Source organism: Monodelphis domestica, chromosome 7 (assembly GCF_027887165.1).
Source record: "Monodelphis domestica isolate mMonDom1 chromosome 7, mMonDom1.pri, whole genome shotgun sequence".
NCBI classification, from domain to species: Eukaryota; Metazoa; Chordata; class Mammalia; order Didelphimorphia; family Didelphidae; genus Monodelphis; species Monodelphis domestica.
Genome location: NC_077233.1, coordinates 239,498,692 through 239,522,120, shown reverse-complemented (window position 1 = coordinate 239,522,120; position 23,429 = coordinate 239,498,692). Strand labels below are relative to the sequence as shown.

The following is a 23,429-nucleotide window of genomic DNA, read 5'->3' as shown; positions in this document are numbered from 1 at the left end:
CAATTATTTTTAATCTTAATTTTAGATCTGCTAAAATTCTGATATGGTTTTGAGAAAGATACTTGAACGATCAAAATGTGAATTTACAGTTGAGGGGCTGGGCACCCTCCCCCTGGCTAACGTGACTAAAAGCTTTTATGGTCTCATGTCTAATGTTTAAATGTATGTCAATGTCTCATGGGTAGCAATTGCAAAGAACAAGAAGCCTTGGGAAGTCATGAATCATAATATGCTTCTGTCTGTGTGTGGGGGACTCTCTGCTGTCAATATATGTGAAAAGACAGCCAACTTTCATAAAATTTCAGAGGACTTGAAAAAATGGAGGAAAGCTCCTACATCTGAATATAAATTCAGAACATAATAGCTGGGAAACTGAGAAGGCTATAGGGATTTGGTAAATATATATTAGGATATGAGCTTGTTTGTGTGAATATTTTCCCTTTTTTACTATGGGTTCTTAACCTGGAGTCTACAAACTTAAAATTTTTGGACAACTATTCCAATGTTTCCTTTGTAGTCCTATATATTTTATTCCTTTGCATTTAAAAGTGTTACTCTCAGAAAGGGCCCAATGGCTTCATTAGATCACTAACACAGGCTAAAATCCAGAAAAAGTTTTAACCACTTCTTCCCTATATATACCTAACAACATTTGAGCCCTTTTCCTCATATGAGTGGATGTTCATTTTGTTGTAGTTGATTGATTTGATTCTAAATGCATCTACTTTGAGGACCCTAAAGCATGAGAGTGATCACGTGAACTGCAAATAATTGAAAGGCAATCAAGATGTCAGAATGGGATGACTGTATATTGTTAAAGGTGACTGTCATCATGGCACAAATTGAGGTCATTCTAAGGGGACAGTTTGGGAAGTCATCCTTCTAGCAGCCTTTACTACAGTTTATTATGATTGTCAACTCCTAAAATATATTAAAAAAACAAACAAACCAAGAATTGTGTAAAGGAAATCATGCCTGGATGATGAAAATACCTATGATACAAAAGAAGTCACACGTTAGGGGGCATACAAAATCCAGGGAGCAGTGATTTATTTTATGCCATAGCTGGGCATAGCCTAATTCTATAATGGAAATCTTAACATTTGTACACACTTTGAGAGCAACATAGCTTCTGCCGTCAGCTCTTCAATAGACTTCTTTCTCTCAACCAAGTATAAGCCTTAACTGCCTACACCATAGACTAGAACTGGAATTATGATTAATTTCTAAGGCATCTGGGCACTTTTTTTTTTGTAGTGAATACAACCTGGGCTTATCAAAGTAACTTAGTGGATTCTCTTTATATATATGCAAGTGCACTGAGGCAGGGTCTTTTTTTCCCCTTCGTATCTTCAGTACTTCGCATAGTACCTGGCACATAAATGCTTGTCCATTGATTGTTGTAAAATTCTACAATTATTTTTTTTTACACTTTTTGGTTTTCTCTACTGGTCTGGTTTGAAATACTATAATAAATATGTGGTTTGTCACTTAAGAATGTGATGTGGTGCTAAAATAACAGAAGAGCTAGAAGCTCTGAAGAGACTCATTAAGAAGTTGGTTAGTAGTTCTTTGTCCTTGAAAAGGACCAAAACGACATCATGATATTGGGGCCAATGCAGTCTGTCTGACTGTGGCTAATCAAACTAACACAAGCTTGGAAACACTACCACAGGTTGGGAACAAGTAGCCCATCTGCATATTTGAGATGGAGATGTCTCTAAATCTGTACCCTTCGGGTTTCTTTTGAGCTAGTGCAATTCTGTTTTGCTCATAGAGCATGGCGTCTTCTTTGATGCAGGCATGCCATCCTGGAAGGTGTTGTACCAGTGTTTCTCATGTCTGCCCATCGAAACCAAAGTTCTTCAGAAACCTTGAAAATGTCTTTGTATGATTCCTTCTGACTTCTATGTGCTTGCCTTGTGTGAGTTCTTCATAAAATAGTCCTTTGATGAGGACAAAAACTGGCATCGAAGTCAGCTATAGCACTGATAAATTATTTAACTTGAAAAGGCTACATCTAAGCCATCTAAAGTGAAGGGAGAGTTGACATATGACTTGCTAGATACTGTGTACTCATTGCAGACTCTGAGACTGAGATGTAATGGAATATGAATCAATTCTCTTCCACTTCTGCTAATTTTGGCCAGATAAAACGAAGAAAAGAGGTTCTTCACCAACAGGGTAAATTAAATAAGATGAAGCAATAAAAATAATGTAGTTCTACAGTTGAGTTTGAAAAGTCAACATCATACATACCTCCGGTGTGTGTGTGTGTGTGTGTGTATTGTATATACACACAGATAAGTTCCTGTGAATAATATTTGGAGAGATGTATGGACTGAAAATAGCAACAGTATGCCACAGCAATAAAAAGCTTCAGTAAGAGTGAAACACTGTCTCGGGTGAAAAAGCAAAATAGTCCCATCTGGGTCATATCTCAAATACAAAATTTTAGAAAAGACATAAGCAAGTTTAGGATCTCCAGAAGAACATGATCAGAACAGTGGGAGGACAGGATAGCATGACAAATCAGAATTGAAGTAAATGGGCAGGTTTAACCTGAAGGAAAAAATACAAAATAGACACAAGAGCGGTCTTAAAATATTTGAAGGCCTAGCATATAAATTAAAGATTGAAGCCAAGGCAGTTGATGAGATATCAGAGAATAGGGAGAAAGCACTTGTTAAGCAAATATCATGTCAATTGCTTAACATGGCCTGAAAAGAACTAGGGAAAATGACAAGAAGTTGCAAAAAGTCAAATTTAGACTTCCTGGAAGGAAACATTTAATGACAAGAGCTAGATGGAAAGGGGAAGTGGGATGCTCTGGGAGGTGGTGGTTTTTCCCTCATTATAAGACCACTTGTTAGGAATGTTGTAAAAGGCATTCCTTGTTAGTTGTTGCTTAAATAGGATGGTTCTAGAGGTCCCTTTCAGCTCATAGGTTTATTTAAAAAAATGTGTTCAGTTTGGCCCCTGAAAGCAGAATAGTGAAATCAAATTGCGGACTGTGATATTATGTGATTTCAAGAAATAAATGAACTCTGGCTAATGATTATAACAACAGTCATTACATTGACAAAATACTTGCTTTGATGCTGAGGAGTGTATCAGAATATGCCACACAGAGACATTTCTGATCATCATCACTTTTAATGTAACTCTATAATATGAATTCTTTGATATTAAGTAAGATGTGGCCCTGTGGGGAAGGCTTTCCCAAAATCATAAAGTTTCTCTTCAGTATGAATTTTTGGATGTTCATTAAGGCATGACCTGATGGTGAAGGCTTTCCCCAATGGATCACATTTAAAAGGTTTCTCTCCGGAGTGAATTCTATAATGCTGAGTAAGGCGAGATTTGATGGTAAAGGCTTTCCCACATTCACTACATTGAAAGGGTTTCTCTCCAGAATGAATTTTCTGATGTTGATTAAGATTTGCTCGCTTGCTGAAAGCTTTCCCACATTCACTGCATTTATATGGCTTCTCTCCAGAGTGTATTCTTTGATGAAGATTAAATTGTGAAATATAGCTAAAGGCTTTTGTACATTCATTACATTTAAATGGTTTTTCCCCAACATGAGTATGTTGGTGTTGGGTAAGGTTTGTCCGCTTGGTAAAGGCTTTTCCACACTCATTACATTTATAAGGTTTTTCACCAGCATGAATTCTTTGATGTTCAGCAAGCCGTGATCTGACTGTGAAGGCTTTCCCACATTCATTACATTTATAGGGATTCTCTTCAGAATGAATTCTCTGATGAAGATTAAGTTGTGAAATTAGGCTGAAGGCTTTTCCACATTCAGTACACTTAAATGGCTTCTCTCCAATATGAGTATGCTTATGTTGAGTAAGGTGTGTCTTCTGAGTAAAGGCTTTCCCACATTCATTACACGTATAGGGTTTCTCTCCAGAATGAATTCTCTGATGTTGAGTAAGATGTGATCTGATGGAGAAGGCTTTCCCACATTCATTACATTTATAGGGTTTCTCTCCAGAATGAATTTTCTGATGTTGTGTGAGGTTTGCTCGTTTATTAAAGGTTTTCCCACACTCATTACATTTATAGGGTTTTTCTCCAGAATGAATTTTTTGATGTTGAGTCAGATTTGCTCGCTTGGTAAAGGCTTTCCCACATTCATTACACTTATAGGGTTTATCTTCAGAATGAATTTTCTGATGAAGATTAAGTTGTGAAATCTGGCTGAAGGTTGTCCCACATTCAGTATGCTTAAACGGTTTCTTTCCTGCATAGATTCTTGGGCATTTAATTAGGTCTGAATCATTTTTGAAGCTGCTTCCATACATATCACACAGATAGAAACTCTTTACTGTTGGAACTCTCTCCTGTGTAACTAGTATTGATCTTAGATTGAAGTTTTCCCCAAATTCATTTTGTTCAAAGCCTTTCTCCTTACTTGATGTTTGCTCAGGTGTGATTGTTAATTGCTTTACCAGTTTCTCCTGATGGATCTGTTGCCTTACTAATGCATCATAACATTGAAGGGAGTCTCCCAGTTCAGAGTACCAAAAGCAATGACTTGTGGATCTTTTCACTTTCACCTCCTGAGAGGATTCTTTCATGAAGGTGTCCCATTTTGTAACTGACTCTTTGGCTTCAGGCACAGTATCCCAATCTGAAAGAAATGAAAAAAAAAAAGATTTTTTCCCCTTATGTCAGAAGAAAAAAAAATGGTTACCACTAGAATGTAAAAACAAAGTGGAAAAAATGTCTAAGATAGGAATTATTAAGTTGGAGGTCTGTGAGCTTGTTTTAAAAATATTTTAAGAGTCATCTTTCAACATTAATCCTATGCACATTATTATTATTATTATTTTAAACCCTTACCTTATCAATACTATGCATTGATTCCAAGGCAGAAGAGAGGCAAGGGCTAGGCAACAGGGGTCAAGTGACTTGCCCAGGGTCACACAGCTAAGAAGTGTCTGAGGCCACATTTGAATCTAGGACCTCCTGTCTCTAGGCCTGGTTCTCAATCCATTGAACCATTCAGCTGCCCCCATCCTATGCATATTATTTTTGGTATTTAAAATCATTTGGACAAAGGGCTCATAGGCTTTATTAGAGTGCCAAAGGAGTCCATGACAAAGAAAGTGTTAGAAATTCCTGGTATAAAGTGAAATATTTTAAATTTATAGAAATTCCTTAAGACTAACCAAGTGCTTTGAAGAATGGGAATCTTTAATTACCTGGTCTAGTAGTACAAGAATTACTTTATGAGGAAAATGAGAATTAAGAGGTTATGTGACTTGCCCATAGTGCAACAGAGGCACAGAGCAGTACATCCAGTCTCTAGCTCTCTATCCTTGAAATAATGTATAGAAGGATGTGCATGCTTTTCAGGATTTTTGCACCTTGAAATAACAGGACCTTTTTCTTTTATGTAAATGAATTAATACAGCTTGCTAGAGAATGTATACATGCATCATGGTGATATTGCTAACTTAGGGATGCTTTCTTCTTCATATTAGAATCCTTATGAAAGTTTTTCCCCTACCCTCTTTAGATTAGTATTCATATGCATAATCAAAGAAGGAAATTTTAACTCTTTAAACCAATCTCTTATTGGGGGTAGGCAATGGGGGTTAAATGATTTGCTCAGAGTCACAATGCTAGGAAGTGTCTAAGACTAGATATGATTCAGGACTTCTAGGCCTGGCTCTTAATCCACGGAGCCACCTGGCTGCCCCCAATCCATAAACTGTTAAAACAACACCTCTCCATTTCTGAAATGTGTTCATTTTCAGACTGAATTACCTTTTGTTAATTCTCAACTGAAAATGAAGTAACTTTTGTAGTATCCTAGTCCTTAGAAGTAAGATTCAAAATGCTAAGTAGAGATAATAAGACTGATAAGCTCACTATTCCACTGTTATCATCTTACTGAGATAATCACTGCATTAGAATCACTAGAAACCAGAAAAACTGAAATGCGTTTTCTTTTATTCTTTCTCTACACTTTCTCACTCTGTGACCTCATCATATCCTATGTGTTTAATTATCTATATGCTGAGTATTCTCAGATCTCTATTTCTAAACCCAACCTAGATGATTGGATCCACTACAAATTTATTTCATCTAATCTAAACTGGGCCTTCACCACAGAAAGACATTTCGTTTACTCTTTCCTAACTGATTTTCTATCCTTCTCCCCACGGAAACTGTTTCAAACTTTCAAAGTTCCTTCTCCATTTAGCCTTTTCTTCTATTTATCCTAAAGATAATCCCTTCCCCCTTAGGCTTAGGATGCCATCTAATACTTTACTGAGAAAATAGAGCATTAGCAATAAGTTCCTATTTTCTATATCACAAAATCACTTGACATCAGCACTCCTTTTTTTTTCTCTCTACATCTCTTTTTTTCTCACTACATCTCTCCTGTATTTTCCAGGCCTCATTATATAATTCTCTCTTGGTCTCCAATCTTCACTTCCTCCCTATCTACTGGTTCCTTCTCTGTTGCCTACAAAACTTGGGAAATGTCTTCCTTTTGGGGAAAAAACCCTCACTAGCCATTACCTGTTCTTTAAGATAACTATATATTATTTCCTTTCTTTCAGTCAAACTCCTAGAAAAAGCTACTAATTATCTCTTCTTCCTCTTGAGAAGACTAAGACTGATCCTTTATCATTTATTTTCCTTTTTGTAATTAATTTTGACTCATAACAGCTTAAGTCATGTTTTTTGTCTTTGAACGTTCAGAATTCAGCTGGTCTATAATGGGCTTAAGTCTAGAAATCTTGCTTTCCTGACAATCACTGATATATTCTTGACTCAAGGAATTTTGCTAACCTTGGGGAATGTGTGAGAAAGAATGGGAGTCTGGGTCTGATATGTTTAGGTCTTTCCTAAGGTCTTTTCCTGATGTGAAAAGGCCTTTCCCTTTTCCAATTCATCCTCCGCTCTGGTGACTTGATTTTCCTTAAGCAAAGGTCTATGTTACTCTCCCATTAGTTCCTTCTTGCTTTTAGGATATAAGCACTTCTGTTTAGCTTCTAAAGCTTTTTACAAGCTGGCCTTAATCTACCTTCCCAACTTTATTGGATATTACTATCCTTCATGCACTTTTAGTTTCAGCCAAACTGGCCTCTTTGCTTCACATGAGACTAAATCTCCCACCTTTTAAGAGTTTACAGTGGCTGTTCTCCATGCTTGAAATATACACTTCTTACTTCTACCTCTCAGAATTCCTTCAGAAGTTTGCTCAACAACATCTTCTACATGAAGCCTTTCCTGATTCCTTCAGGTGCCTCCCCATTTCTGTTCATGTTCCTTATATTTATTTTGTATATACTTATGTACATGCTATCTCCCCCCGCCTCAAATTTAAGTTCCTTGAAGCCAGGGTCTATTTCATTTCTTTCCCATGTATCCCAAGTACTTAGAACAGTGCTTGGCACTTAGTAGATGTTTAATAATTAGCTGACTGCCATCAGCTATTTTTTTTAATTTGAAAATTTTTATTTATTTAATTTAGAATATTTTCCCATGATTCCATGATTCCTCTGTAGGATTTCTGAACTGCTATCCTTCCCCTTACTTTATGCTATCTAGATAGCTAATTCTGGTCTTGCAACCTTCTCTGAGACCTGTTTTATGACTAGAGATCCTTGAGGAGCTGCTACCTTTTCCTATCCTCCTTTCCTCTACCAGCTGATCTGAGATAGTTTCTCTGGTCTCAGATAACTGGTAAAGACCCATCTCACAATACAGACTTAAGGAAGAAGTCTTTACCAGAGCCGAGACTTTTATTAGTAACAAAGAACACTTTTCAAAGAAACTTGAGACTTGTTAGTTTTGTGCATGTGGCCTTTCCCCCCCTTCCTTGAATTGGTCTAGAGTTAATTTGTTACAAGTGACTTAGAGAATAATTAATATTAAATGTATAAAGTAAATATAAGAGTCTGATCAAGCCTCGTCATTATTTATTTTCTACAAACTCTCAATAACTGACTTTTTTGGAACAATTTCCACAAACAAATGAAGATAGAAACCAGATTTCATGATGCTAAGAAGGGAATAGTAATTTAGAAGAGCCAGGTGAATAAACTATTTTCTGACAATGTAAAAAAAAATGTGGAAGTTCAAGGCAGCCTCTGCCCTTCTTACTCCTGAAAGAGTTCAAGAACTTCTTGGGCCAAATTTTCAAAGGTGTTTACTCCCTCACAAATTCTCTGCCCAATCTGTTGCTTGTAATAAATTGCCATCTGCTAGTTTTTCATTCACTCACATGAACAGGTGCCTTTTGGGGTTTCACTATCCAGAATCCTTGTTATTTCCTCATCTTCTAACTGGGAGATAACATCTGGTTTGGAGGTTGAAAAACCTGCTCATGGAAAAGAAAAGTGAAATAGACACTGTTTTTACTCCTAAAAAAAAGAGACATTTCAGAATATAATTCAGGGTCCTTCCTATTTAGAAAAGACATGCTAAGAGTATCCAATATCATGTTCCAATAAAGTCTAAGTGGATGGATCATGGAGATTAATTAGGTTGAGAAGGATACTGTGGAGAAGAGAGAAATTACAAGACACGGAGCAAGACAAGCTGGAGATTGATCAGCTGTCAATCAAAGGAAAATTCCATTTGGAATGTTACCCGGAAAAGCAGTTTGGAGCCAAGTGTCTTGTAATTTCTCTCTTCTCCACAATACTTAAGTCACTGGTATTTCCTCTGAGGAGGGAATAAATTTCCCCCCTTGAGGTATCTATACTTGGTATCAGCAGAAAGTGCTTGACATGTAGTGTAGAGCACAGAGAAAGTGAAGCATCAGGGATCACAATGAGTTAGTTGTCTCATTTTTATTTTTTCAAGGCAAATACTTTTCATATGGAAATACACAATACCTTGTTGACTAGTACAAAAGCATTTTAGAACCTGTTTTATACAAAGTGAGACTGACTTCAGCTAACTACTTCCAATATCCCATTGTTAAAAAATATTTACAAAGTAAAAATACCCCTAAAGTGAAAATTTGGAATAAGAAGGGAAATATTTACCAAGAAAAACTAGGTTCCTGTAAGTCTCCAACAGCACTTCTCTGTAGAGGGCCTGCTGAATAGGGTTCAATTGTGTCCACTCTTCCCAGGTAAAATCTGGAGCTACATCCCTGAATGTCACTGATTCCTGAAACACCAAACACTTTTCTGTTCATTCCGAAGACTTCCTAAAATACTTACAAATTCTTCTATACTTTTCTCCTATCGGGAGAATTCCCTTTCTAATTTCCTTATTTCTGTCACTGTTAATATATAATCAGAAATAAATGTAAGCTCATAAACCTAGGGATACCATTTGGAGTTGAAAACTAACCAGAATTTCTCTCGGTGTCACTATATTCTTAAATGCAATAGGGCCCACTGTCCTCAAACACTTCAGTTCTAGAATCCATTTCCAACTCACTACCTGTAGGCCTAGAACATGATCATTTAGGAGGTCTGATAACTTTCTGGAGTTCCCCACAATTAGCATGGTGTTACAAATAGGACTATCTGGAGAATATTCCCTGTCGGAATAAGTTTGCATCTCTAGCACACAGCACGGAGCCTGGCACACAGCAGGTACTTGATACTTACTGAATGATCTCTTGGATATTTTTCTTCAATATGAATTTTGCATAATGCAACATAGCTCTCTTCACTTTATCCTTTTCCTGATAAAGCATCTATTCAGGACTTTTGTTTGATTTTAACATACGAATGAGAGATGCATTTCAGGCTGCATTATACTTTATTAAATCAAATGCTTTTTAAAGAAAAAAAAGTATCTTGAGAGTCAGAAAAGATCTTCAGTGATCATCTAGATGACCCTAACAGAATCTTGTGAAGATTAAATCTCTCCCCTGATTGTGAAAATGAAATGAACTCCCCTGCCCATTTTTAGACAATCACCCAAAGTATAAACACGCTTACAGTTGAGTGGGGAGATCTGCCCATTTTTAGATCTAATCACCAAAAGTGTAAATATCCCACTTAATCATTAAGTGGGGAGGTCTGTGACCCACCTGCGCAATAGTGGGTGATGAATCAGAATCAAACTGACTGCCCTGTGGGCAGTCCTAAAGCAAAGTTTCAACTGTGATTGGCAGACGTAAAATTAGGGGAAGGCACAGAAGTGCCACAAACAAAAGTGTCTTAAAAGGGAGTTACAACTTCCGGAGTGGAGTTCAACTTGAACTTTGTCTTCTTCTGGAGTTTGGAGTTCGAGTTGGAGGCTGGTGAAGAATCTGCTGACTGGACCTGAGACCTTTCCTGGTGAGACTGTCCTTGAATCTCTTCCTTTGGACTGACATGTGGTAAGTGAAAAGGCTGACTCCTTTCCTGGATTTTCTGACTAGCCTCAGGAGAGACTTACCTCTTGAGAGACTACCCCAAGTCCTCGGTCTTGTGAGGACTCTCCGGCTTAGGACCAACTCTCCTTGCCTGGGTTGAGCCAGGGGCCAGGAGTATATTACTTAGTGCTTAGGCTAGATATCTTACCCAATCCTCTCTCTGATTTTCTTACTTCACTCTTTCTATATTTTGTAAATAAATTGTAAATAACTCTCTTTGGAATAAATTCCTGGTGACCCTATTCTTAGATTATGCAGTTCAACCTTTTTTATTATGAACCCTTTTTTCACCCTTACAATCTCCATACAGAATTTCTGGAAAATTGCCTTTTGTCCTTTGCTTGAAGACTCAGTAAGTGGACATCCACTACTTCTTGAAGTTCTTCAATCTATTTTGAGACACTTAATCATTAATAAGTTTTCCTTGTGAGGCTAAATATGCTTTTCATCAAAATCTACCTACTGAGGTATAGTAGAATCAGGTGCTCTCCACAAGATGGTGCCAGGTAGGTGAAGAGTATTATCAGGCCCTTTCTAAGTCTACTCCAGGTTAAATATACCCAATTATGCAAGAAGCTTAGTAGCACTCAATGGACAAGTAAGACTTCAAAGCAAACCAAGAGCTTAGTCCACGTCTACATAACCTTGCACAAGAATTAGAACTTAAGACTAGGTTAAGTAAAGGAAGGTAAGACTTGTGGAAATAATAGATCTCATATTTGAAAATACCTCAGAGAACATGTAGTTCAAACTCTTCCTTCTGTAAATGTGCAGGGTAGAACATATCTAGGGACGGAGTTATCAGAGCCATTCTATGGAGCTCTTGCCCTGGTCTCTTCCAGTGACTCTAGGCTGCATGTGTTCCGGTGATGGGACTTTCCTTGCCCAAAAACATGTGCCATTAACCCTTTGACTGGGTGGGCCCCTTGCTAAAGGATACTCACAAAAAGAAGCTTCTGTTTGGTCTCCACATATTGAAAGAGATTGGCTGCTGAGCAAGAAGAGTCTCCCACTCAATGGATTTTGAACAGCCAACTGCTCTTATTTTCTATTCTCCTATTCCTACCCCAGCATCTGTGTGGCAGCAAACATGTATGGATGGCTTGAGACTAGCTCTCAAGTCTTTGGCTGCCTCTTCCAGTTCACTCATTTTCTACTGAGCACAGTTGGTCCAAAAGCAATCCTGAGATAATTGTTTTCTACGTTTGGTGGCAAATGGATCTGGCCATTCTGCCAAGAAAAATCCCAGACTTTATCAAGAAGGTGACCGACCTTTTCAACAAGAAAGAGCTCGGACCTTCTTGTCGAGGTGTCTGGCCTTAAGGGAGCATCCAACCTTCCCAAAGAATTTCAGCTGGCAAATCTTGTCAAGGGGCTACCATGCCTCTAAAGGTAGAAAACGACCTTCTTGCCAAGAGAGATCCCACCTGGTAGACATCCTGTAGACTAAATTTATGTGTTCTCACTTGAGTGTATATATATATATATATATATATATATATATATATATATATATATATATACACCGTCTCAGGCTGTTAGGAGCCTATGGATCACAGATTTATGTGAAATATGCAATTACAATGAATTCTGTATTGCTCAAAAGCTTGTCCCTAGTAATTTTTAGTGGTTACGGAGATGATCTCACAACTTCTTGTAGAAGGAAATGACCACCCTCAGGAGGAGTCCTGGCCATGTGCTAGCTTGCTATAAGATATGGATGTTGGGTGGTTTCTTGGACATGATAGAGAAAGTCCAAGAGGAGGTGAAATGCCCACCTAGCAATCTCACTAAGTATTTCATATTTTGATATTTTAAGTAGCAACCTTTGGTTATTGTTCAGTTGTTTTTGACTCTTCATGAGCTCATTTGGTGTTCACTTGATAAAGATACTGGAGTGATTTGTCATTTCCTTCTTCAGCTCATTTGACAGATGAGGAAACTGAGGCAAACAGGGTTAAGTGACTTGTCCAAGGTCACACAGCTAGTAAGTGTCCAAGGCCAGATTTGAAACCCGGAAAATGAGTCCCTCTGACTCTAGGCCTAGCACTCTATCCACTGAAGTACTTTGTGTTCTTGGATTTATCAATTGTTGAGTTAAAAAGTTTAGTTGTTTCTTGAACCATTTACTCTATTCCATTAATCTAATCTGTTATTTTGTTATTTTTAAACTCAATGTAATAAGTTCAAATTATTGTTGCTTTATAATTTAGTTTGAGATCTGGTAGTATTGGCACTCTTCATTCCTACTTTTAAAAAAGCTATTTCCTTTCAGATTCTAGATCTTTTGTTCTTTAAGGTAGACATTATTATTTGCTCTAGTTCTATAAAGTAAATGGTTGGTAATTTTATTGGTATAGAATGAAATTTCTAAATTATTTAGGAAGTATGATGGTATGGTTCTGCCATAAACATAGCTAAAATATCTGAGTTTTGTTTTACTTCTATAAAGAGCAGAGTTTTTAAAGTATTTACATAATAAATTCTGCATGTGCATTGGAAGGTTAAGGATGAAATATTTTTGAGGATGATTTGAAATACTCTCTTTTCAAAATATGCTGAGTACAAATCCTACTAAGGAGGATGTAGTAATATAATTCTCAGCCAAAAAAAAAAAACATCTTAAATCTTCAATTTTTTCACTTATAAAGTGACAGTTGGATTGCTGGGGGCTATCAAGCCACAATGTCTTGACACAGTCACATGTGGAGGCCAGGAGGCCACAAAGTGGCTCCTTGGCAGGATGGAGACACCCACTCAGCCCCCCTCTGTGTGACTTTTTTCACTAACATCTCTTATTACTAGAATTGCCATGATTATTGTTCTCTTCCCAGCTTTAGGAAAAATAATATAAGAGCAAATACTTGCACATTATTCCCCCCAAATACCATCAAAAGATCATACTCACAAAACCAAACCCAAAAGACTATCATGGGTTAACTTCTGCTTATGCATATCACTCTTAACAAAGCTATGCTTAGGAAATCCCCTACTCCCATGCAAAGAAACAAATTCGCCTAAGCTAATACATAAATCATCATAGGGAGAGGCTTGTACACTATGCCTTAGTACATCATGCCTCAGTGACTTGATTTACCAACTAAAACCCATCTTGGAAACTCCCCAATGAAACTCTGAAAAATGATTAGTTAATATTAAAACTGAATTGTTTCTATTACCCCTTTGATCCGTCAACTTGGCCACGTTTGTTGATTGTCTTCACAGAATGTTAATCAGATGATTTGTTAAAAGTTAATGTATCACTTATCCAGTTATCTGCATTTGAGCATGTATGTTGAATATGTATCCATTGGGGTATAAAAATAAAGGCTAACCCTGGGCCTAGTGGAAGCAGCTCCATGCAAATCTCAGCCCCAGGTTGACACACACATCACTGTCTTCCATCACTCATTTTCGTCTTTGCCACCCCACCTGGCTGTGAGCAAGGCACGGCCTGAGCTTTTGGCATTGAATTACCAGCAGTAACCTTCTAAAATTTCATTTGAAAATGTTTCAAATGGAAATTGTCTGCAGAAAACATCTAGCTAGCTAATGTTCTACTTGAAGCTTTGGCCATAATCTAATGAGTTCTTTGGAGGAAAGAAAAAGCCTTGTTTTACCTGTGGTTCAGGGATTTCAAAAACAAAAGGAAGAAACATTAGAAATATAATCCCTTTCTTTAAGTCATAGTTCAATACGAAACACATTTTAAAATATTGGAAATTTTAGTCATTACTGATTCTTGGGCACCCCTTTTTGCTTCACAAATTGTAATTAGAATGCAACTAAGCCAGCTAACATTATAACTGTAATGAGAATACCAATTCTCAGAGTAGAACTGATCACCTAGCTAATTTTTGCTAGCCTTTGTTACTTAGATAATTATAGCATTATCAGTGGATTCTTTTACTTATTCTTTATTTTTATAGCTCAGTAAACCATATTGCTTCTTTTTCGAAGCGTTGTGGTACATTTTGTAGCAAGTGATTGTTTGAATAGTATGGGAAGGCTAAGCAAAGTCCCTTTATTATACTGTCCACTCAAAGTCAGGATCTTTGCAGTCAAAAGGATGTTGAATATATCAATTTAATGTGAAACCTTCTGATATAAAGACTATTGCTTTTTATTCTCTTTTTTTATTCTTTGTTACATGGCATGGTTCTTTGGGTAAGGAATAGAGAGGATATATTTAAAAATAAGATGATGTCAAAAGATGTCCGTTAAAAAAAGTACACTGAGGCCTTTTGATGCAATGTCTCTTAATATTCTGCTTACCTAGAAGAATTGAAATTTGAGTGTGGAAGAGGCTTGGCTTACAGTTAAGGATTAGTAAGATGTTCTGTTCTCAACAGTCTGAAAGAGTTGGCCAGACAAAGCCAAGTTAATTACACATAATATCATTATTCCAGGCACCCCCCCGCCCCCGAATTTGATTCTTTCCTGTCCTTCAACCTTCTATCCAAATATTGCCATTTATTCCTAATACTCTATTTTCGTAATTGCAGTTTCCTTCTCAGAAAACTTGAACTCTACTGGCTCCAAAATAAAGTAATAATGGCATTGAGAGATCATCTTCAAACCTAGCTCTCCACTTTTCTACCTTTCTAACCATCTAGGCCAATATATTCATAATGGCTAATGCAGAACACATGTTTATGTCTGCTTCTGTGCATGAACTTATGACATTCCCTCCACCTGGAATCCACTTTCCCATAGTCCTTATCTAATTAAATTCTAGTGATCTTTCAGGACCAGCACAAACTCTATCTTATGTTCTTCAATCCAAGCAGGTCTCTTCATTCTTTGATCTCACAAAGCACTTACTTGCTGTATCACACACTCTGGTACTTTATTGTCCACTTCTTTCCATTTCTTTTGATTTTTAAAAATACAGGGTCTTCTAAAAGTCTCAGTGTAGTTGTAAGCTTTAATGACTTAAAACTGCATTGAGATTTTTTTCGAGTTCCTTTTATATATTATACTGTTGTCTTTAAGTAAGCTGTAAAGTCTTAGAATCCAAGTACTTTCTATTCCTTTTGTAAACTTCAGGATGATTACCATAGTACCTACCGAGCACAAAGTAGTCAGAAGTAAAGGTTGGGTACAGAAGAGAAGACATCAGTAAATGAGTATGTCCTATGGTGTACATCATCTACCAAGAGAGGCCTAGCCTCTTAGGACCCAACAACTGAGGTTCAGATCTCTTTAAAGGCTTTTGTTGGACAGAGAAACCCTGGGGAAAAGGAAGGAAAAGTATACACACAATCAAAATGACTCTTCAGGAAAGGGAGAAGAAATTAACTTACCTGACATCTGTTTATTGGGATCACCGTAGGCATTCCTTCCCTTTCTCTGTTTCCTTCTGCTGGAAGGACAGAATCCTGGGAACAAAGAGCTGAAGGAGGAGAAAGTATGGAAATAGGATTAGCCTACAAGCTCAGTAAAACTCAAAGAGGATAAGGAGTTTATCTATGTGGTTAGAACAGATTTCCAAGTACAGAAGTTTTGTTTGGGAGTTAAGACACATGGTCTAATATCACCATTCTGTTTCTGATGTAACCTTTGGAATGTGTAATAAAATGTCTCCATCTAATTAGGAAATAGGGAATGATCAATTTGCTAGGTTCCTTGTGGAAAGTTAATTCAGAGAAATTTAATAGCTTCTATCTATCATAAAAAAATAAGAGAAGGGTTAGAGTTAAGGGACCTGAGATCTTTGTGACCTTGGACAAGTCACTTAACTCCCATTGTTTATCCCTTACTGCTTTTCTGCCTTGGAACCAATATTCAGGATTGCTTCTAAGATAGAAGGTAAGGGTTTTTTAAGAGAGAGGGAAAAAAAAAAGAAAGACCTAAGACTAAGACTAACCTTAATTATTGACTTATGAAATCCTGAGCAAGTCAACTGATTATATTTACCTTTGTTTTTTCCAATTTGTAAAATTGGGATAATTGTAACTACTTCATTCGGCCTCGGGGATCTTCAAAGTGTAAAAACAAATTGCATTTTTAAGCTATTGTGGAGTCCAGTGTTTAGAGTTATTGGTAGATGGTTGGCAATTCCAATAAATCTTTGGAAGGAACTTGTGAAAGTTCACAAAAGAAATGAATAGTTTGATTGTTCCTTGCTTCTCCACTAAAAAAATAACCAGTGAAAAACATGCTTTGTAAAGGGATTTAATTGGATAAATGAGACAGAAAACTAATTTTGAGGCTAAAATGGTTCCCAGTACCAAGAAATTAAGTGGACCTGCTTCCTCACCTCCTTCAGTCCAGAGATTTCCCTTGTCCCCTATTGTTTCCTCCTTTCATTCCTGTTTCTTCAAAGACCCCATCAAGTCATATATTCTCTTTTCTCATAGCCTAAAGAGCTTTCACTCTCTCCCTCTATCCTTCTGTAGCTCTCACCTTCTTCCTCAAGCATTTGGGTCAAATCCTCCACCAGGGTGACCACCTCCTCAATGTTCTCTGGATGCTGTGACTTCACCCAAATCCTGACCTCACTGGGCAGGATAGTCAGGAATTGCTCCAGCACCAGCAGCTCCAGGATCTGTTCCTTTGTGTGAATCTCTGGCCTCAGCCATTGAAGGCAGAGTTCCCAAAGCTGGTTCACAGCCTCACGAGGTCCAGCTTTTTCTGGGTATGGAAAACATCTGAAGCTCTTGCGAGAAGCCTCAGAATTAAATTTCTCTTTTCCTGGGATGGTTAGCCTTTCCTCTGGGGCATCTGCTCTCAGTAATCTGTCTTGTTCATATACAGCCAGGATTTGGGGACTTAGAGTCATCATCTCATTCAGGGCTAGCATCTTTCCAGCAGAGACCATCATTATGATTTCAAATCTGTATTCTTAGCAAGGAATCATTTCTTTTCAGGCTGAACACCTGCAAACATTCCTGATGTAAACTGTAAGAAGAAATTCATCATGGTTGGCTGGAAGGCCTCAGAAGCATTAATTATATCATCTGACCCTGTAGAGATTAAGAGACTATAAATATACATATTGCAGAGAAAGTGATTAGTGGGGAGTAAGTGGATACTTTTGTTAAGAAAGGTGTTTAGCTTTCAGTATTTACTCAGGTATTCCTAGAAACTGCTCATAGGTATATGGTGCTTTACAGTTTACTTAAGCCTCCCCACAACCACTCCATCAATTACACAGTACAAGTCTAATTGTCTGTACTATAGAAGAAGAAACAGATTTAACCAGGATAATTTACTCATGGTCATACAATTAAAGAGAGGCAGAGCCAGGACTTGAAATGAGATCTCTTGGTCTAGTCAAATATACAGAGATCTACTCAAATATAGTCTTTTGGTCTCTACAACTATACAGATGGAGACAAATACAGAAATTGATTCTGCCTCCTCCCACATCTACCACTCAGAGCTGAAAATAAATGCATTTCCCTAAGTTATAAAAACTTTACAAGGGCAGGGACTATCTTATTCTTTCATCAATCTGACATAGCACCCAGTATTGTGCTTTGCATATATAGTAAATATGGAATAAATTTTTGTCGAATGTCTGAATGTCCCTGGAAATAAATAAAAAAGACTGGCAAAAAGTAGAGGCTTGAATCGAATAATTAAAAACTGGGAAAGATTGTGCTTACCTACAAGGTGATGAACAATGACATTAAAAAAAAGTTCAATTAACTGCACATGCAATAAGGGTCTTCTTTGGAAACTACTCTAACACTCAGAAAACCTAGCACTTGGGCAATTTCCAAATCCCTTTACTCGAAACCTCTTGGGAGTTGAAGTAGGGTAAGTTCCTAAGTGAATACTTCTATGTAAAAATGGCAACCAGACTTTGATATGTCATTTTAAGGCAAAGGTTTAGAAACTTCAGTCTGTGCACTGAAATGACAGAATCAGAGGCATCATTTAGAAGTGATCCAAGGTACTCTGTGTACTCACAAGTGATTTGTGCCCTGAGAGACTACCTGACTTAGCAGACAGAAAGCCAGTTCCCAGTCAGGAAGACCCATGTTCAGGTTCTACTTCTGCCTCTTATTGGTATGATCCGAGGTAGATGACATAATCTTTCAATAGCCCTGATTCACCTTCTTTTGTGTCATGCACCTCTTTGGAAGTTTGGTGACACCTGTGGACGCCTTCTCAGTATAATGTTTCAAATGTACAAATTAAAAGATTAAAAAAAGAAACCTAATATTATACATATGTGTGTATATATATGTGTGTGTGTATATAAAAAATATCCAATTATCAATAAAAAACAATACAAATTCATGGCCTCTAGTTAAGAACCCCTGCACTAAAGTTAAGTTGATGAGAAGATGCCTATCCATACTAGAAGAGGGGGTTTCAGCACCGATGAAATTCCAGGTTGGGTGGAAAAGAAAAGTACTCACAAATGAAAACCATTACTCTAGGTTAAATAATATATCTCAAGTACCAAGGAAATAGGGAAAAGAAAGGCCATACTGTCTTTTGGATCATGCATTCCTTCTCGGGATAATTTTTTTTAAGAAGCATAAAACAGATAAAAAATATGCATATTATATGAAATACGATGATTAAAACGTTTGAACAACAAAAAACAAATTCAAGGCCTCCAGATTACCTCCTGCTCTAAGGCTAAATTGAAGAGTCTCAATCGATTCAATCTAACTGCCACTAAGAAGCCTAACCCCCAATCTGGGCGGAGCAAAAATCCACCCGTTCCTCTCTTCCCCTACTCTAGGACGTTACTTTTATCTCTCCCTCTCCTCCTTGTTTATTTACAGCTCCACGTGCCCCATACATTCCCACTTCTCCCCAGCGAAGTGCAGGCCTGCTTCCTTGCAGTCGGAAAAATGTACGGAAGGCAGGTGAGGGCAAAACTGTGCAGAAAGCGGAGGGTACCTCGGAGGCCCACCGCGCTTTCCTTGTATACCCTCTTCCCCTTCGGCGCCGACTCCCGAACCCAAGGCCCGGACAAGGTCCTTCCTGCAGCACCCCTTCCTGCAAGCACTCCCGTGCAAACGAAGCGCGTACACACACATGCACACGTAAACTCCTTACATACACTCCTAACAGGTCCCGCGTAACCCAATCACGCCTCTCTATGTCGGGTTCAAGTGTCAGACACCTGGATGAATGGAGTCCCCAGACCTCTCCCAGACACCAAAATCCCACCGGAATCGCTAAGAGAAGAGGGTTACCGTAATGGGTAGCAGCGTGCGCACGCAACCTTCCCAGCCCAGCTTCGAGGCCCGCCAGTTCGTGGTTTCCGAACTACGATTCCCAGAATCCTACGTAAACGTACTTTCCGCGCCCTCGGCCCATCTACGGGCAGTTCATGGTTTTGGAACTACGATCCCCAGAATCCCCCGGAAAATCATCTTATCCATACTTTCCAAAAGTTTGCATGGGCTCCCAATTATATGATTTCTATAAGCACAGAGTAGTTCCCCAACTTTTTGGACCTTGTAAATCTTAGATTTCAGTACAACTTTCCCCCTATTCTCAATTCATTATAAAAGGAAATAGTTTCCCACTAATATTTACATAAAGAAGAAAAAAACCTTCCCCTAGTCAGTAAGAAAGGAAACAAGTTGTACAGTTTACTTTGCACATAAGAAATATTGACATTATTAATTTAAAAGCCCCCTGCTAAGAGTATTTCTATTTCCCCTCCTCTCACTTGATTTAAAAAAAATTAATTTAATTTAAAAACATTTTTTTCCATGGTTACATGATTCTTATCTCCCTCCCCTTTTCCCTCCCACCTCCCGGAGTTGACCAGCAATTCCACTGTTGGGTTATACATATATTATCACTCAAAGCCTATTTCCATATTATTCATTTTTAATAGAGTCATCTTTTAAAACCAAAACTCCAAATCACATACCCATATAAAAATCTCACTTGCTTTTAAATCCTTTCCTATTTGGCTTCTCACCTCACCTGCACCTGAAATTGTTCACTCCAACAATAGAAATATCTTAGTACCAGTGAAATTCCAGGTTGCTGCCTAAAAAAAGTATTGTACTCACAAAAGAAATAAATATTTCCATTAAATAATAAGCTTCAAGTGCCAGGAAAACAGTAAATCCAATAGCTACTATAGACAGGTAAGTTAGTGACAGTCCTCTAAACTGTCAAACCTAATGGCCTTTTCTTTAATCTTCCCCTTTCTTGACCCTCCACAAACGTTGACACTGTGGATTAATTTCTCTTTCCTAGGTTTTGATGGCACTGCTTACTCCTAATTTATCTTTGTTCTATCTTCAGTCAAATCCATCCAACAAGGAAATCCTCCAGGGCTTAGTGGAGGTTTTTGTTTTTTTTTTCCTTCCTCCCTTAATAATTTCTCAGTTGGTGATCTCATCAACTGCCTTGCAGATAATTCCAAGACACATCCATTCTCAGTCTTTCTGCTGAGTTATGGTTCCACATCACCACTTGCTACCTGGAGGGTCACACAGTAAGTTTCTGAGGCTGATTTTGAACTTGGGTCTTCCTGACCCCAAACCCTTCGCTCTACTGTTGCCACCTAGTTACCAATAAAGAGAAAAGGGAAAAGTAAAAGTAAGGAGACATTGAAGTTCCTTGAGGCAGGTGGGTGATCAGATCAAACTTCTGCTTTTAGAATATTGAATTGGCAGTAGTTTGGAGGATGGATTTAAAAAGGAGATTAAAAACATAAGAGAAATCATTTTGGTGACTAAAGAGAGGAGAGATCAGAGTAGGGAGAAACTTGAATCATGCAGATCCACCAGCCGGCTATTATTGCAATGGTCCAGGCATGAAATGATGAAGGCTTGCCCCAAAATGTTAGCAAGAAAAGGAGGCTTACTGGTGAGTTGACATTGCATGTTGAAAAAGTTAAAATCCATTAAGTTTTGGCAACAAAAGGAATATGAAGGGGGAAGAGAGTGAGGAATCAAGGATGACACCTACCTCGGTTGCAAGCCTGGAGGACTGGGAGGAAAATGGTGCTCTCAGTAGTAATAGAGAAATTTGGAGATGGGAGAAGAGTTTAGGGTAAATGATGAGTTCCCTTTTGGACATGTTGAGTTTAAAACATCTCCTGGACAACCAATTTGAGATTTCTGAAAGGCATTTGGAGATGTGAGACTAGAGGCCAGCAGAGAGGTGTAGGGGTAAAAACCAACAAATACCCCTAGTATTTAAAAATATATGGGTTTTTTAAATAATAAATCAAAAGAGAGGGTAAAAAAAAAAGGTTCTTTCAGTCAAGTGAGCAGAGCAAAGAGAGCCAGCCACACCTGCAGCACTTTACCAAAAGCACAAGCTCCGAAAAAAGAGTCCCAAAGTGTGGGTCTCAGCCAAATTTATCTCCAAGGCATCCTTACATAAAATGAGGACATAACTTAAAAGGATGCTGGGAATGTTGCAAATTTTCCATCTGCACAGAGGTTAGGATAAGAGAGTCAATAGTGTAGAAATGATGTCCAAGTGAAGTACTACAGATAGAGAAAGGAAGGGGTTTGTTGAAAGAGATGGGATGGAATACAATGGCATGGGTAGAGCAGCTTGCCCTGGTAAATAGTAAGGCCATTTCTTCCTGTGAAGAAGATAGAAGGAAAAAAAAACCATTAGTCGCCCATACATTTTATGTATTTTGTAGTTATTTTAAATGGGATTTCCTATTATTGCTTCTTGAATTTTGTTATTATACTATAGAAATAAATGCAGTTAATTTTGTGGGTTTCTTGTAGCTTGCAACTTTGCTAAAGTTTTTATCTCAATGAGTGTACTTGTAGATTCTTGAGGATTTTCCAAGTATCTTCATATTGTCATCAAACAGGGATAGTTTTATTTCCTTTGCACCTATATTTGTGCCTTTAATTTCTTTCACTTGTCTTATTATTGCTGCTAGTATTTCCAGAACCATTTCAAATAACAGTGAAGAAACTGAGCTTTATACTTTACTCTCATATTTCTAGTTCTACTGTGTGTGCATTGCATTTGATGCTTGCTCTTGGTTTTAGACAGATTTTAAAATGTTGTTTTATTTTGTCAAAGTCCTTTTCTTCATCTATTGAGATAATCATGTTGTTTTGGATGTTTTCTTTTTTTTTAATATGATTATTTATGTTTGTTAAACTACCCAGGCATCCTTGATATAAAATCAAACTTGGTCATAATGAATGATTTCTTGAGTATATCACTGTAGTATGTTTAACAAGATTTTTATATATTTTAAATATATATAAATATTTTAAATATTTATTTAAATATTTTGAATCAATATTAATTAATGATACTGGCCTTTAGTTTTCCTTATGTGGTTTAGCCTTCCCTGCTTTAGACATTGGGGCTATATTTGTTTCATGAAAAGATTATATAGTAGAGTGCTTTCTTTCTTAGTTTTTGAGAATAAATTGTGAAATATGGGCACTAATTGTTCTTTAAAAGATTGATAGAATTATCCTGTGAATTCCTCAGGACCAGAAGTTTTTTCTTTGGCTAGTTCCCTTATAGTTAGATGTATTTCCTTTTTTTTGAGATTATGTTTAAGGTCCCTATCTAGATATCTCACAGTTTGGATATTTTATATTTTTGAAGGTATTCTTCTATTTCTTTAATGTTTTCAGTTTTATTAGCATATAACTATTAATAACATGTACTGATTATTCTTTTAATTATTTTTGCTTGCTTTCTTTCTTTCTTTCTTTCTTTCTTTCTTTCTTTCTTTCTTTCTTTCTTTCTTTCTTTCTTTCTCTCCTTCCTTCTTTCCTTCCTTCCTTCCTTCCTTCCTTCCTTCCTTCCTTCCTTCCTTCCTTCCTTCCTTCCTTCCTTCCTTCCTTCCTTCCTTCCTTCCTTCCTTCCTTCCTTCCTTCCTTCCTTCCTTCCTTCCTTCCTGCAAAAAAAGTACAAATATTGACCTTGTTTGAAAATCTATATATTTCTAACCCATCATTTCTCTGTCAAGATGTGGAAGACATGTTTTGTCTTTAGACTATTAGATTATGATTAATTGTTGCATTAATGAAAATTCTTAAGTCTTTTAAAGTTGTTTTTCTTTACAATGTTGAAATCATTATATAAATTGTTATGGTTCTGCTTACTTTCCTTTGCATCAATTCATTTAAGTATT

The 23,429-nt window shown here is 37.4% G+C and overlaps 1 protein-coding gene across 5 annotated transcripts; it reads right to left on the bottom strand.

The window, feature by feature from the left end:
- Positions 1-1,016: 1,016 nt before the first annotated feature.
- On the bottom strand, positions 1,017-20,677 carry LOC100024560 (zinc finger protein ZFP2-like). 5 transcript variants are annotated; one of them, XM_056806621.1, is made up of 6 exons: positions 20,569-20,677; positions 16,766-17,260; positions 15,664-15,752; positions 9,027-9,153; positions 8,258-8,353; positions 1,017-4,642 (listed from the first exon to the last, which is right to left on the bottom strand). In XM_056806621.1, the coding sequence occupies exons 2-6, from the start codon at positions 17,181-17,183 to the stop codon at positions 3,189-3,191; spliced, it is 2,184 nt and encodes a 727-aa protein (XP_056662599.1). In that variant the 5' UTR covers positions 17,184-17,260; positions 20,569-20,677; the 3' UTR covers positions 1,017-3,188. The 5 variants fall into 5 exon arrangements, with proteins under 5 accessions (XP_056662599.1, XP_056662601.1, XP_007498203.2 ...); XM_056806623.1 differs by lacking the exon at positions 20,569-20,677 and adding an exon at positions 19,525-19,636; XM_007498141.2 differs by lacking the exon at positions 20,569-20,677 and adding an exon at positions 19,389-19,540.
- Between the last annotated feature and the right edge of the window lie 2,752 nt (positions 20,678-23,429).